Source organism: Leopardus geoffroyi, chromosome D1, assembly GCF_018350155.1.
Source record: "Leopardus geoffroyi isolate Oge1 chromosome D1, O.geoffroyi_Oge1_pat1.0, whole genome shotgun sequence".
Lineage (NCBI taxonomy): Eukaryota > Metazoa > Chordata > Mammalia > Carnivora > Felidae > Leopardus > Leopardus geoffroyi.
The window spans coordinates 88,545,140-88,558,129 of record NC_059329.1 but is presented as its reverse complement, the minus strand read 5'-3'; the positions used below and the strand labels follow the sequence as shown (position 1 = coordinate 88,558,129).

General features: G+C 42.2%; 1 protein-coding gene and 1 long non-coding RNA gene across 4 annotated transcripts in view; one reads left to right on the top strand and one right to left on the bottom strand.

Annotated features, from left to right (window-relative positions):
- Window positions 1–8,624, bottom strand: part of CAT (catalase) — a 36,168-nt gene extending 27,544 nt beyond the window's left edge. Inside the window, exon 1 of the mRNA XM_045484923.1 lies at window positions 8,403–8,624. Coding sequence (XP_045340879.1) covers window positions 8,403–8,468 — 66 coding nt within the window. The 5' untranslated portion in view covers window positions 8,469–8,624. The remainder of the gene's footprint in view (window positions 1–8,402) is intronic.
- Window positions 8,625–8,745: 121 nt separating this feature from the next.
- The window catches only part of LOC123601577, a 56,293-nt gene continuing 52,048 nt past the window's right edge, over window positions 8,746–12,990 (top strand). For 2 of the 3 annotated variants that reach the window (XR_006714170.1, XR_006714169.1), the window contains exons 1-2: window positions 8,746–8,971; window positions 10,314–10,406. This is a non-coding gene — a long non-coding RNA (uncharacterized LOC123601577). Of the gene's footprint in view, window positions 8,972–10,313; window positions 10,425–12,990 lie in introns of those variants that run through there. The other variant, XR_006714168.1, reaches the window with a different exon arrangement.

Genomic DNA, 12,990 nt, shown 5'->3' with positions numbered 1-12,990 from the left:
CTCTGGGGAAGTGGGAGAGACAGCAGAGTGCCTCCTGGTCCATTCCATGGAAGGGGAGAGACTTCCCTGAGTGGGCAGTTTGGGAAAAGAATCCAGGCCTGCACAGAGACCCCACTCCTTTCCCCTTTAGAAACCAATGGCCACAGGCAGCACACATCCTTCAGCACACATCCTGCTCTCCCAGGGGGAGGCCTGGTAATCTTCATTGCCTAAATGCAAGGAGTAAATTCAACACAGGGGTTAAAATCTCAGCAAGCTCTCTTGGCCAAAATTCTCAAGCCACAGTCTCCAATTCACACTTGGAACTTACTCATCCCACTGACTCCTTGTTTCGGCTTGGGTATGGAATGTACATGTGACATTAGACATTCTCATTCTCATTAGACATTCTCATTAGACATTCTCAAACCGCAGAACAACAGTAATAACAGCTTACTAAGCAGGCATTGTTCTAAACTCGACCTGGGTTATCACAAGCTCTCTTAATTAAGGACTATTATAATTCCCATCATACAATAAAGGAAACTGAGGCACAGAGAAGTTATGCAACTCCCTCCAAGTCACCCACCTAGAAAAGGTCAGAATCAGAATTTAAACCCAAGCAAACTTGCTCAAGAACCCAAACTTTTAACCATACCACTATAACATTTCTTTAAACAACACAGCTCACATGTCCTGTAGACATTCTATGTGCTGGGTAATCAACATACATTAATTTACACATATATATTACATAAATGAATCCTCAACAAGCCTTCAAGGTGGGGAGAATTATTATCCCATTTTTAAAATGGGGAAACCATGGGGGAGGGAGGTGAAGTAACCTGCCCACAAGCAGTCAGACCATAATCTGACTCCTATCTGACTGTAAAGCCTGACCCTTCACTGCTTCACTAAACCACCATAAACTGTGTTTACAACCACCAGAAGATAAAGAGGAGCCTAAAAGACATACCAATTAATGCAACGTGTTAACCTTATTCTGAACAAAGCATTCTAAAAGAGACAGACAGACATGTCAAGGGTCCCCAAACACCACCCACCTCTAGGTGACTCCCTAGGAGGGGTCGCAGCTAGTCATACTCGGGCTATAATTTTTATAGCATTTTAATACAAAGCAAAACCCTAGCAAGGAGAAAAGGTACAATGGAGTAAAGTCTGGAGGAAACTAGCACAAGCTTCCAGAGTCCTCTCCCAGGGGAGTCACATGGGACACGCTTAATCCCCCAGCAAGTTGTAGCAACACATGCGAAATGCTGTCTAGTGGGAAAGCTCATGAGAGACTCAATGCCCAGGGATTTACATAAGGAGCTGATCATGGAGGTGCCCCCTGGCTCCCAGAAGGAAAGCAGGTGTTCGGTACATAAACCACATTGTTTGCACCCTTTGGCATGGTCAGCCATTCTTATCAGTTCAGGTGGGGGGAGCCGTTCCGAAATCCAACTTCCAGACTGCAGCCCAGGGCCACCCTTGCAGGTAGGCCTTTCTAGAGACCGTCTTCTCTGGTATATAGGTAAACTCTCTTCTGCACAATCAAGGTAAGTGAACACACTGACTGGCTGAGGACAGTAAGCGATTACTACTCACTTTTCTAGATGCGACAATGGTATTCTTAAAGAGTCCTTATCTTTTGGAGACACAGGCACTTGGGAGACTCATTACACAATCCTACTTCAGTTCTGGTTTGAAATCTTCTGCAATATAAAGTTTCAGAGTTTTCTTAAATCAAGAATCAAAGAGAAGTGTCTGATAAAAGAAATAAGGAAGAAGTTGAAGGAGGAGAAAGGGAGGGCTGCATCAGTCACCCTAACACATGGGTGCTCATTCTGACCACACTCCGGATTGAATCCGTCTGCCACCCTAAACCATTTGGTCAAGACAAAGAGCAGAGCTCAGCCCTGTACACAAAACACACACGAGGCAACCAGCCAGATGGTTAAGGCTGGCTCCTGCCCAGAGAGGGCTTATCATCACCAGAAAATGTGGAAAACCCTAACTACCATGTAGGCTATTTAATCCTAAATTCCTGACTCAGCCTGATAGGCTTTTTTTTTTTTTATTAACCTTAAAACATTCCAAACATCAGAAGGTGCCCCCCTTAATGCCACATCACACCAGGGTGATTCACAAGCATAAAATACGTGAATTGATAACACTAGGAAATGTTTCTGATAGCCTTCATGACTGAAAGCTATGCGTTCTGGGCTAGGCATGGGGACTTCATCACTGAGATACACTTTGTTTTGCAAGCTGACTTCATCGTGGTCAAGCCACCATGGTATAAAGTCAATGCCAGTTGGTCATTCTGAGTTCAAGAAGCAAGACCGATTTTCATTTTATTTTACTCATTGTCTAAGTTATCCTATATCCTCCACCTAGGCTGTTGCCACTCAAAAAAAAAAAAAAAAAAAAAAAAAAAATTAAATAACGTATCATGGAAAAAGTGAAATCCAAAAAGGGTAAGAAAAAAAATCAAGCTGTTTTTTTTTTTTAAGTATAATTAACATACATCTACAACATATTGATTCCATAATTCTATACATTACTCAATGCTCACCTTGGTAAGTGTGGATCTGTCACCCTACAATGTTATTACAATATCCCAACTGTGTTCTTAACAAAGAACACAAAGGGATCCTGTTGGTACTAAACAAAGTATCTGAAAGCTTCTGAACAGGCCATTTCAGCAGTGCGTTGCTACCACATCTGCAACCTTTATGGCCTCAGACTAACAATGCCCTGAACAAGGAACAGTAAGATCTATCAGGCACAACAAGAATTGCCTGTCCACGGAGTTGAACTGAGTGGGGGAAGGGAGGAGGAGCAAATGAGGAAAGAAAATAAAAAGTGATTCCAAGGATCCCAGGAAAGAGAACTAGTGGGTAGTTTCAATTCAAGAAGAAATGAAACAAAGTTGCCTTTTACAAGGGAGATAAATGTCAGACTTAAAGGTCACATGGCTGGATCTCTGGGCACACACACTGAACACACCTCCTCCTCCGCCCCAACGAGACATGTCTGTTTTCCAAGCAAGGCTGTTTGCTGTTTCATATTAGTATGTGTAATAGCAAAAGGGTCATGATAGTTGTTAATGGTTCTTTTCTCTCTTCTTGGTGAGTTGTTAACGTCTCCATTAAGAAATGGTCAAAATATTGCTATTGATTTTCAATCATTAGCAAACATTTAGAATAATCCTATCGATAATAAAACCTTTAAAATACACAAAATAATAGCTATTGCAAAAGGTTTTTCTCTGCCTCGGGAGCACTAAGAACTGGCCCAGTTCTTTAATCTTTCGAAACAGTAGGGAATAAGAGGAAATCGTAACAAAAGGCTCAAAAAATGAAGGATAATTGATCCACAAATGTAAATGATTCCTTGACTCTTTTTATTAGAAACCATAGCAGTCACAATACTCAGGAGGAAAATAAAGAACAAAACCAAGAAAAAAAGAAACAAAACTAAAGATCTGCTTGTTTTAACTTTTGCCATCAGCCACTCTTTTCTTACCTGGAGAAAAATATAGAGTGGTCTACATGCTGGCTAAACAAATGAAAGCTTAGAAATTTTGATTCCACTTCTCATGTCTCTCTCACTGCCACACAATGACCCCGCCATCTCACTCCTATGTAATTCCCAAAAGAAAAAAAAAGCACATGTGCACAAGGAGTTGTAAATCACCCCTTCTCCATCCCAAATGCTGGCAGTGTAATATCGATGTAGGTATTATCAAATTACCCTGAAAGATACATAAATCCTCATGGGCTCTGTCTTACGACTCAGTGATAGGAATGGATGGACTAAGACCCAATCTCTCTCCCAGGTAATAAAGGAACCGTTTAAAAAACGTGAAGCTTGGGGGCGCCTGGGTGGCTCAGTCGGTTGAGCATCTGACTTCGACCCAGGTCATGATCTCGCAGTCTGTGAGTTCAAGACCTGCGTCAGGCTCTGTGCTGACCGCTCAGAGCCTGGAGCCTGCTTCGGATTCTGTGTCTCCCTCTCTTTCTGCCCCTCCCCTGCTCATGCTCTGTCTCTCTGTCAAAAACAAATAAACATTAAAAAAAAAAAAATTTTTTTTTTAAGGTAAAGCTTGAACTGTTCAAATTCTCCAATTTATAGAGATCAGAAGCTACTAATTAAGCCTAAGTATCCAAAAGGAAGAATATTCTAATTGATGAGCAAGAATGTTCCTATTTAAGCTCATCCAACGTGACTGGAAAACCTGGAAATACTGGAATACCTGGAAAACCAATTCCTTCCCTTCAATGAATTTTGAGAGAAGGAGAAATAAAGATTTTTTTAATGTTTATTTCTGAGAGAGAGAGAGAGAGAGAGAGAGAGAGAGAGAGAAAATATGAGTGGGGGAGGGGCAGAAGGAGAGGAAGACACAAGAGTAGGCGCCAGCACAGAGCCTGACACAGGTTTGAACCCATGAACCGCAAGACCATGACCTGAGCCGAAGTCGGACGCTTAACCAACTGAGCCACCCAGGCACCCTGAAATAAAGATTTTTAAGAAAATCCAAGTCATACCTATAACATTTGATTCAGTGATCACTTATTAAGGTTTACAAAGCTTCTAATTCACTTTTTAGCAACAAAATCTGACTACAAGGAGAGATTCCCAATAAACTGTTTTCACATTGGTTGACACTTTGGTTCCAAAGGAGGATACGCCCAGCTTGGCATTCTGCAACTGGTTCTTGAGGGAGGAGATAACAGGGTGCCTTCCTATAGTAGTTCCAAAACTTCAAGTTCTCACAGTCTAGCAAAAAACTAAAAAAAACAAGGAATGGAATGGAGGATGTTGATACAGAGCTGCCCACTTAAAGAGAGGCATTTGCCAAGTATGGAGAGAGAAAAAAATACATGCACACACACACACACACACACACACACACACATTATCCATTACTATCATAATTTTCTAACAGAATATTTTAATGCTAGAAGGTAAAAATGACATAATCTCTAAAAAAAGATTATATCTGCTTGCCCATCACCCCATCATAAGAAATGGCCAGATTTTCACATGGAATGTATGGTTCGGATAAATAGTAGTGTTGGCTACCCGGACAGAAGTAGACTGCATTTCCCAGGTGCCCTCACTGTTAGCTGTGGTCATGTAACAGGTGTGGCACCACAGCCAATGGAATGTGAGTAGAAGTGACCTATACCACTTCCAGCCTGGTCCCTAAACTTGCCACATACCCTCTTCCGTGTCCTTAACCTTCCATGGCTGGACTGTGATGCCCAGGGCAACCTTTAAAGCCAAGTATTGTCAAAGGGGGAGACTCCTTCTGCCTGGAACATTCAATAACTGTGGCAGTAGAGTACTCACCCCACCTCTTCAACCTCAAACCACTTTAGCTCATCAGGTAAGAGAGAAAGAAATCTCTAATGTGTTTATACCATTAGATATTTGGAGATTATTGCAGTACTTAGCTTGCGTATGATTTAAAATATGAGCTATGAATCAACAATTAAAAACTAATTTTTAAAGGACAAAAATTTGAACAGGTATGTCAAAGGAACACATACCAATGGCCACTAAGCACATGAAAAGACAGCTATCTTTCGTCATCAGAACAATGCAAATTACAACCACAGAGACATCATTTCATACCCCCAACAATGGCTAAAATTAAAAAGCTGGTAACACCAATGTTGGCAGGATGTAGAGCAACTGGAACGCTCACACACTGCTGATGGAAGTGTAAAATGGTACAGACACTTCGGAAAAAAAGGCTTAGCAGTTTCTCATAAAATATTCACTTACCCCATCACCCAGCAGTTCTACTGCTAGGTATTTCCTAAGAGAAATGAAAGCATATGTGCACAAAAATACTTGTATGAGACTTCTCAAGGTAGCTTTAGTTATAACACCCCAGCACTGGAAATAGCTCACATGTCCAGCAACGGGATAAACAAATGGTGATGTGTATTCATCTAGTGGAATACTACTCAGTAATAAAAACAGCAAACTACTGATACATGCAACAACATGAATGACTCTTAAAACATTTTTTTCTTTTTTTAAATCTTAAAACATTTTTGCTGTACGAAAGAAGTGTTAACACAAAAAAGTACATAAGCTGATGGTTAAAAAAAAAAAAAGTCAAAACAGTGGTTGCGTGGGGCAAGATTGCAGGGGATGCAATAAATCACTAGGAAGCAGCATGAAGGAACTTTCCAGGGTGACAATAACCTTCCATATGTCTTGATGAGGGAAAAGGATTCACAGGTGTATATGTTTATCAAAATACATTGGAATGGTACACTTAATATTTGTACACTTCACTATAGGTATTACCTTAAACACACAATCAAACACAGAACTCTGTTCATTTGCAGGCTTAGTGTTTAGGGGTAAAGTCTACTGATTTCTAAAATCTAATCTGAAATGTATCCCCAAAAAGGGGAAGGTTAATGGATGAACAAAGAGATGGACAGATAGAATAACACAATAAAAGATACGTAGCAAAATGTGGTGAATACATAAGTATACACTGCACAATTCTTTCAACTGCTCTGTTTGAAATTTTCCACAAAAAGCACTGGAAAATTGTAAAGGCTACCTATGCGAAATTCCTTTTGGAGGATCAGGAGAGGGGATCACCTCAAAGAAATAAGTAGTTTTCACTGAGAGCAGCTAAGAGTGAAGGGCAACAAGACATCGAAGTGACTGCCAATCAGGACCACATACACAGCGCATGGACATACCACAGGCAGAGGAGACAGCACTATTTCGACTATGAGTCCCCCGATCATAGATGTGCTTTTGTGAGCCAGATGTTTCACACATAGGCAACCATGTAGGGAAAATCACCAGTAGGGTCTTAATGACTTAACAACAGTTACTGATTCTCCAAATGAAGAGGTAAGCTAGTCTCAGAACAAAGGGGGGTGGGGGGTCCTTTAAAAATGAATAAATTGTGCCTTATGAAAAACTCACCATATAGTCCATATTCTTCTCAATTCACAGAGTATCATGAAAACTTCAGTGTGAACCAGGATTTAGTGACCACTGGATACGGAGAGAATCCTGGCCCCACCAGCTACGTTCTAATCTTGACTCTGCCACTCGCTGCCTGTCCTTAATAAGACTCCAAGGCGCTCTGGTTCACTTTAGGAGCTCATGAAAAACTGAACTACCCTCCTGGCATATAATAAAGGACAAAATGAGAAGAGAGATGTTCCAGGCCCTTAGAGGAGAATGACAGACAGCCTTCTCAAGAGCAGGGAACAATAAAGCAACCCATGGACACTTAGCATTAATACCCCAGTTCATGAATACTAACCTATTTTTGAGAAAGAGCATTAAGATGAGAAAAAAGCATGGCTCTCGTCCTCTGCCATTAACCAACTGCCATGCGAACTAGGCAAGTCCCTCAGACTCTCTGGGCCAATATGACAACTGATATGCACTCTCAACTGATCCAACCTGCTCAAAGATGCTCTTTAAGACTGCGCCTGTGGATACTGGCCAGGAATGCCTCACCCACCACTACTGAGCTGAAAGCCTTCTCATCGTTACAGCTCTCGTTCAGATGTCACGTGCTTTGGGAAATTTTCCAGCCAAGTCCGGTCATTCCCTTTACACTTTACAGATAACCTATATTAGAGCCCTCACCATGCTCCCTGTATGTTAATCATTTGTTTATCTGTGTTGTCTCCCTGACTAGACTTTGAGCTTCTCCATGCTACAGTTCTTGCCTCACTGGCATTTGTACACCTTGTCTCGGCTCAGTGATTACGCAGGCTCTCAAAGAATACGTGTGAATAAACGCCATTAATCCCTACTGTCGCTTCCAGCTCTACAAAGTTAGGCATGGTGTTATTTTAAATGCAAATGGAATAATGGATGTTAGGAGTGTTTAGTCGTTCAATGCAGTGCGTACCGAGTATCTGGTATCGTGAGCAGTGTTGGGGACGAGATGATAAAACACGATCCCTGCCCCCACGTCAAATATGGAAGCTTGTAGTTATTGCCAGATCAAGGTCAAGGCTGGAGCCCCGTTCCCACTCCCCCCCTCCCCGCCCCCACTTCCTTTCTTGCTGCGGCTCTCTGCCTCTTTCCCCATGAGCCTTCATTCCTCCCTCAAGCTGCGACCTCTGTCCCAGCTGGCAGAACTGCAAAAATCGGAGCCAATCACTCACGCCCTGCGGCCGACGACAAATCCTGCAGGCGTGTCCCCAGCCCCAGAAACCTCTCCCCTTCTCCCCACGAATGGAACAGTCCTTCAAAACAGGAAAGCAGCGCCCAAGCAGCGCCCACCCCGGCCCGTGATCAGTGGTACTGCCCCTCTCCACACCGCAGCGCAGGAGAAGCCGGGCCGTTACTTGCCCACGCCCAGCTCTCTGCGCAAACCTTCAGGCCGGCTCGAGGGACGCAGGGCATACCTGCGAGGCCCGCTGCTCCTTCCAGAGCTTCATCTGGTCGCTGGCTGGATCCCGGCTGTCCGCCATGGTGTCCGACTGGCTTCGCAGAACGTTGCTGGCAGCCTCGGCGACGCGTCTCCACCCTCCGCTGGAGAACCAGTCTACCGCCGAGCGACTGAAGTAGGCGACCGCAGGCTCCGCCACTCAGCTCCGCCCCTCGCCCCGTCCCCCGAGGGAGGACCGCCTCCTGATTGGCCGCTCGAGCGCCAGGCAGGATGGGATTGGAAGCCAAATATGGGCGGGAGAAGAGGGGCCAGGCGCTGGGCCTCCGGGAGGGAGACGCAACCAGGGGGCTGGGAAAGGCCGGAGAGGTGTGTGAAAAGCGGGGGAGCCCCGCCCTTCTGCCCCCCAAACGGCAGGATTTGTGAACCCCGGGCTGGGCCCCCCGGTTTAATCTTGCCCCCCGGTTATCAGCATCCTTCAGGCTGCCACGCGAAGCGACGGTTGGTGGCCTGCCTGTTTTGCTGAGGAAAAGCTTAGGCGCTGCGGGGTGGGGCTTTGAGGCGTAAACACGATCTCAGCTCATTTTAGTAAGTCAGAAACCCTGGGATGAATTCCAGTAATCTTCTCAAATGTCACGTTAGTTTTCCTGGATCACAGACTATTTCCACGGAAAAAATGAAACATTGACAAGTTCTTAAGCGTCTTCATGGTCTAAAATCCTTAGGAAGGAAGTTCAGCCTTTTAGGTTCCCTTTCGGCTTAGAAGTTCCCCGTTTTGGACTATCTGCTGTGTGCCAGATGCTGCTAGATGTTTGCCAGACTATATCGTTTAATTTTTCAATCTCGTGATGAAAGTTTTATTATCCCCCGCTTGAAATATGACGAATCTGAGGCTTAAGAGAGGTGGAGGAACTTACCTAATGGAGCTTAAAAGCCAGCAAAATGTCAGAACCTAGATCCTTGGGGGCCTGGGTCCTGATCCACTATGCTATCCTGCCTTTCTAAGAATAAGAATTTTGAAAAACTCTAAGAATTTTAGAATTCTATGTCTTTAAAGAGCCATATTGGAAAATTAAATCTTGAGTTATTGACTAATTTGTCAGTGTTATCAAATGGATTGAATGATTTTCCCCTTCAGTTGCTACGATTTCTCTTTAAATATTACCTTGATGCATATGATCTTCAAATTAAGGGTGCTCAACTTTTACATTTGATATTTTTCAATAAAGCTACATATAATGGGTAGATATAGGATAGTGGAACTTTCAGGTGTTCTTGATTTTACAAAAGTGTGGTATCAAGAATCTCAGTCCTACAAGTTTAACTTTTGCAGTTCATTGAAAGAGCAGCTCCCAAAATTGATCTTCAGTGCCCTGTTATTTTTCCTTCGTTACACCTAACACAACTGCAAAGATGCTATTAGCTGTGTGATTTGTGTGGTGTCTTTTGCTACCCACTTCATTCCTACTGCCACCAGAGTATAAACTCCATGAGGGCAGGGGCCACATCTTGCTCTGTGTTGTATTCTGCACACCTAGAATTTATTGAGTACTTACTCCATGCCAAGGAGTCTTCTAAGATTTTTGTGTGCACCTGCTTACTTCACCCTCCCAACAACCCTATGAGTTAGGTACTAATATTATCCTCATTTTACAGTTTAGGAAACTGAGGCATGGAGAGGTTAAATAAGTAACTTGTCCAAGATTACACAACTATTAAAGGATAGAGCCAGGATTCTAGCCCCGTTCATCTCCTGGGCTCATGGCTTGTTGAATAAATAAATGTTGAAAAGATCAAACTAATCATTTTCTGTGTTGACTAAGATAAATTTCAACCAAGTAAATGAAAAGAGGCCTGGAGTCATGTGTTAACCCTTGATCTCTACATGAACATTGTCCTGTTTATTTTTTTTTCTCTGTGTTTCCTTTAGTGTTGGTTTGGATTCCTAACGAATTTCCAGTGAAAGAGAAATGGAGAGACAAGACACTTTCAGATCATGTCAAATCTTGTACATTAAAATAAGGTATGTGCTTACAAGTAATGGCCATGAATTTATATTAGCTACACTGGTAGCATTACATTCATTGGCTTTACAACTATAACCTAATTATAGTTTAAGTGAAAACACTCCTAAAAACCAGCCCTAGTTTAAAAATACATTAAACTGAATCTATTTGACTCCTAGGTAATCCCAAATGATTGGTTCAGTAAACAAATTTGGCCCCAGATTTTTATATTTTATTAATACAAACATGTGAATATTTTCACTGGTATTGAATACAATTGCTATTTAGAAAATACTGTTCTCTGATTATTCAGAACCCAGTGAAATAAAATATACTGGCACAAAACATAATGTTATTAATCCTGATATCACCAAATCTAAAACCAAACTTACAAAGTAGGCCATACAGTAAATGTTGAAGACAAAAGTCTGGGCACTCAACTAGGAACCTTTATTGACAAATTTTCTTTCATCAGTATTTGAAATAGAGGAGGAACTGTGTCTTGTTGGATGACGGGTATGTAATATAGTGCAGCATGAAAAGTAATGGAAACTGAGATAATTATTTCTATTCTAATTCCACCCACCCTCTGAGGGACTGAGAATATTCCACATATTTTGATTTCATTCTTTTCGCAATAGCCTTGTGGAGTAACCTGGGGATAGAGAGGGGGGTAGAAAAAAGGAAGAGTGTAAAAGAGAAGAGATGTGTCACAACCCAGAATGCCCTGGGAGGGAAGGACAGTGAACACTACCACAGAATGGTATGTGTATGTTTTCAACCCACTGTGGACTAGTCCTGAGCAGACAGGAGAGGGAAAGCCAATTTGCAGAAAGTGACAATGGTTCTAAATGTGTTTATACGTGTAAAACAGGCACATACGTTCTACTTTGCCTATTTTGCTTTTCCACACATTACTTCTGCTCTAATAAGAACAATTACTTGGGGCACCTGGGTGGCTCAGTCGGTTAAGTGTCCAACTTCAGCTCAGGTCATGATCTCACAGTTCATGCGTTTGAGCCCCACATCAGGCTCTGTGCTGACAGCTCAGAGCCTGGAGCCTGCTTCAGATTCTCTCTCTCTCTCTCTCTCTCTCTCTCTCTCTCTCTCTGTCCCTCCCCTGCTCACACTCTGTCTCTCTCTCTCAAAAATAAACATTTAAATAAATAAATAAATAAATAAATAAATAAATAAATAGAACAATTACTTAAGAGGAAGTAGCCCAGACCTCCTTTGAGGTCTGTTAATGGCCATAGTTGGAACATCCTGAGAGAAAAAAGCCATGTGCTTTTTCTCTTCCAGGCTACATGTTCCATGTTATTTATCTGGGTGTTTGAAAAAAGGAAACAGAAATAAGAATTTGGATTTTGTTATTACCCTAACTTTTTTTTTCTGATTTTAAAAGTAATGTATGCCTCCTAACGAGGGCTTGGAAATACAAAATAGTATATAAAATAAACAATTATCCACAGGTAGTAATAAATAGATATCTTTCCCACCAATATTTTCTCTTGTGTATGCAATGTGTGTGTGTGTGTGTTTGTGTGTGTGAGAGAGAGAGAGATTAATAACGGATCATACAGAATGTGTAATTTGTTGTGTGCTGCTTTTTTTTCCAACTATTAAATCTGTTTAGTAAAGATAATTTTGCTCCTACAAACAACAACAGTTGACAACAGTCTGAGCGCTGGACACACCATCAGAGACGGGGAGGCAGTGCAGGCACTCTGGAGCCCTTCCCCCACGCCCAGAGAAGAGCCTGGGTGCTTTTCCACCACCTTGCCCCTGAGGGAGATGAAAGCTGAAGGATTACTGCCACCCCCTGCCCCCAAAAGACCATGGCACGAAGGACTTCTCCTTACGTGGTCCGCTAATACTGGGGGAGGGTCTCCCTGCCCTCCCTGCCCTCTCCTCACTGGCCTGGACACAGGAAGTGAAGTTGTTCGGGAAGGGGGTGAAGAGGCTGATGGGGAAGGACCAGAGTCGGGACATCCTACCCACCCAACAGAGCACAGTGGAAATTTGCAGGACCACAAAAGTAGTGCTGCCTTTGCCCACAAGCTGATTTTTTTTTTTTTTTAACTTTCAAAACATTTGATTTGGCCCAAATTTCATGTGATACAAAAGCATTACATGCTTAAACCTGTCACCCAGATAGAAGGCTCTTTCCGTTCTTCAGGCCAACTTTCCTCACAGGCAAATAAATAAGAAACAAAGTATATTCTGTAGATTGTATATAGAAAATTTTCCTTTCCAAGAACAAAAATACTTAGACATGTTATATTTAGTGTAGCTTAGCGTTCCAGTTTATGGTGATAACTTCAGTTAATTGTTTGGAGGTACATGACATATGCAGAAGAACTCAATAGACAGCAGATAGGTTAACTCTTGATTAAGGACAAAATATCTGACACGTTTCTTTTCTTGTATTTTTTTTTAAAGATACTACATTTGTAAATTCAAGTTTGGTTGGCCCTTTTTAATCTTTTTGCTCAACATTTTGAACGCTTCCATTTTTTTTCATTTTGTAGAGCCTTTGAACTTTGTCTCTCTCGTTTTCTACTCTCAAATTCTTGTTTCTTAGCAGCACACTTAGCTTGT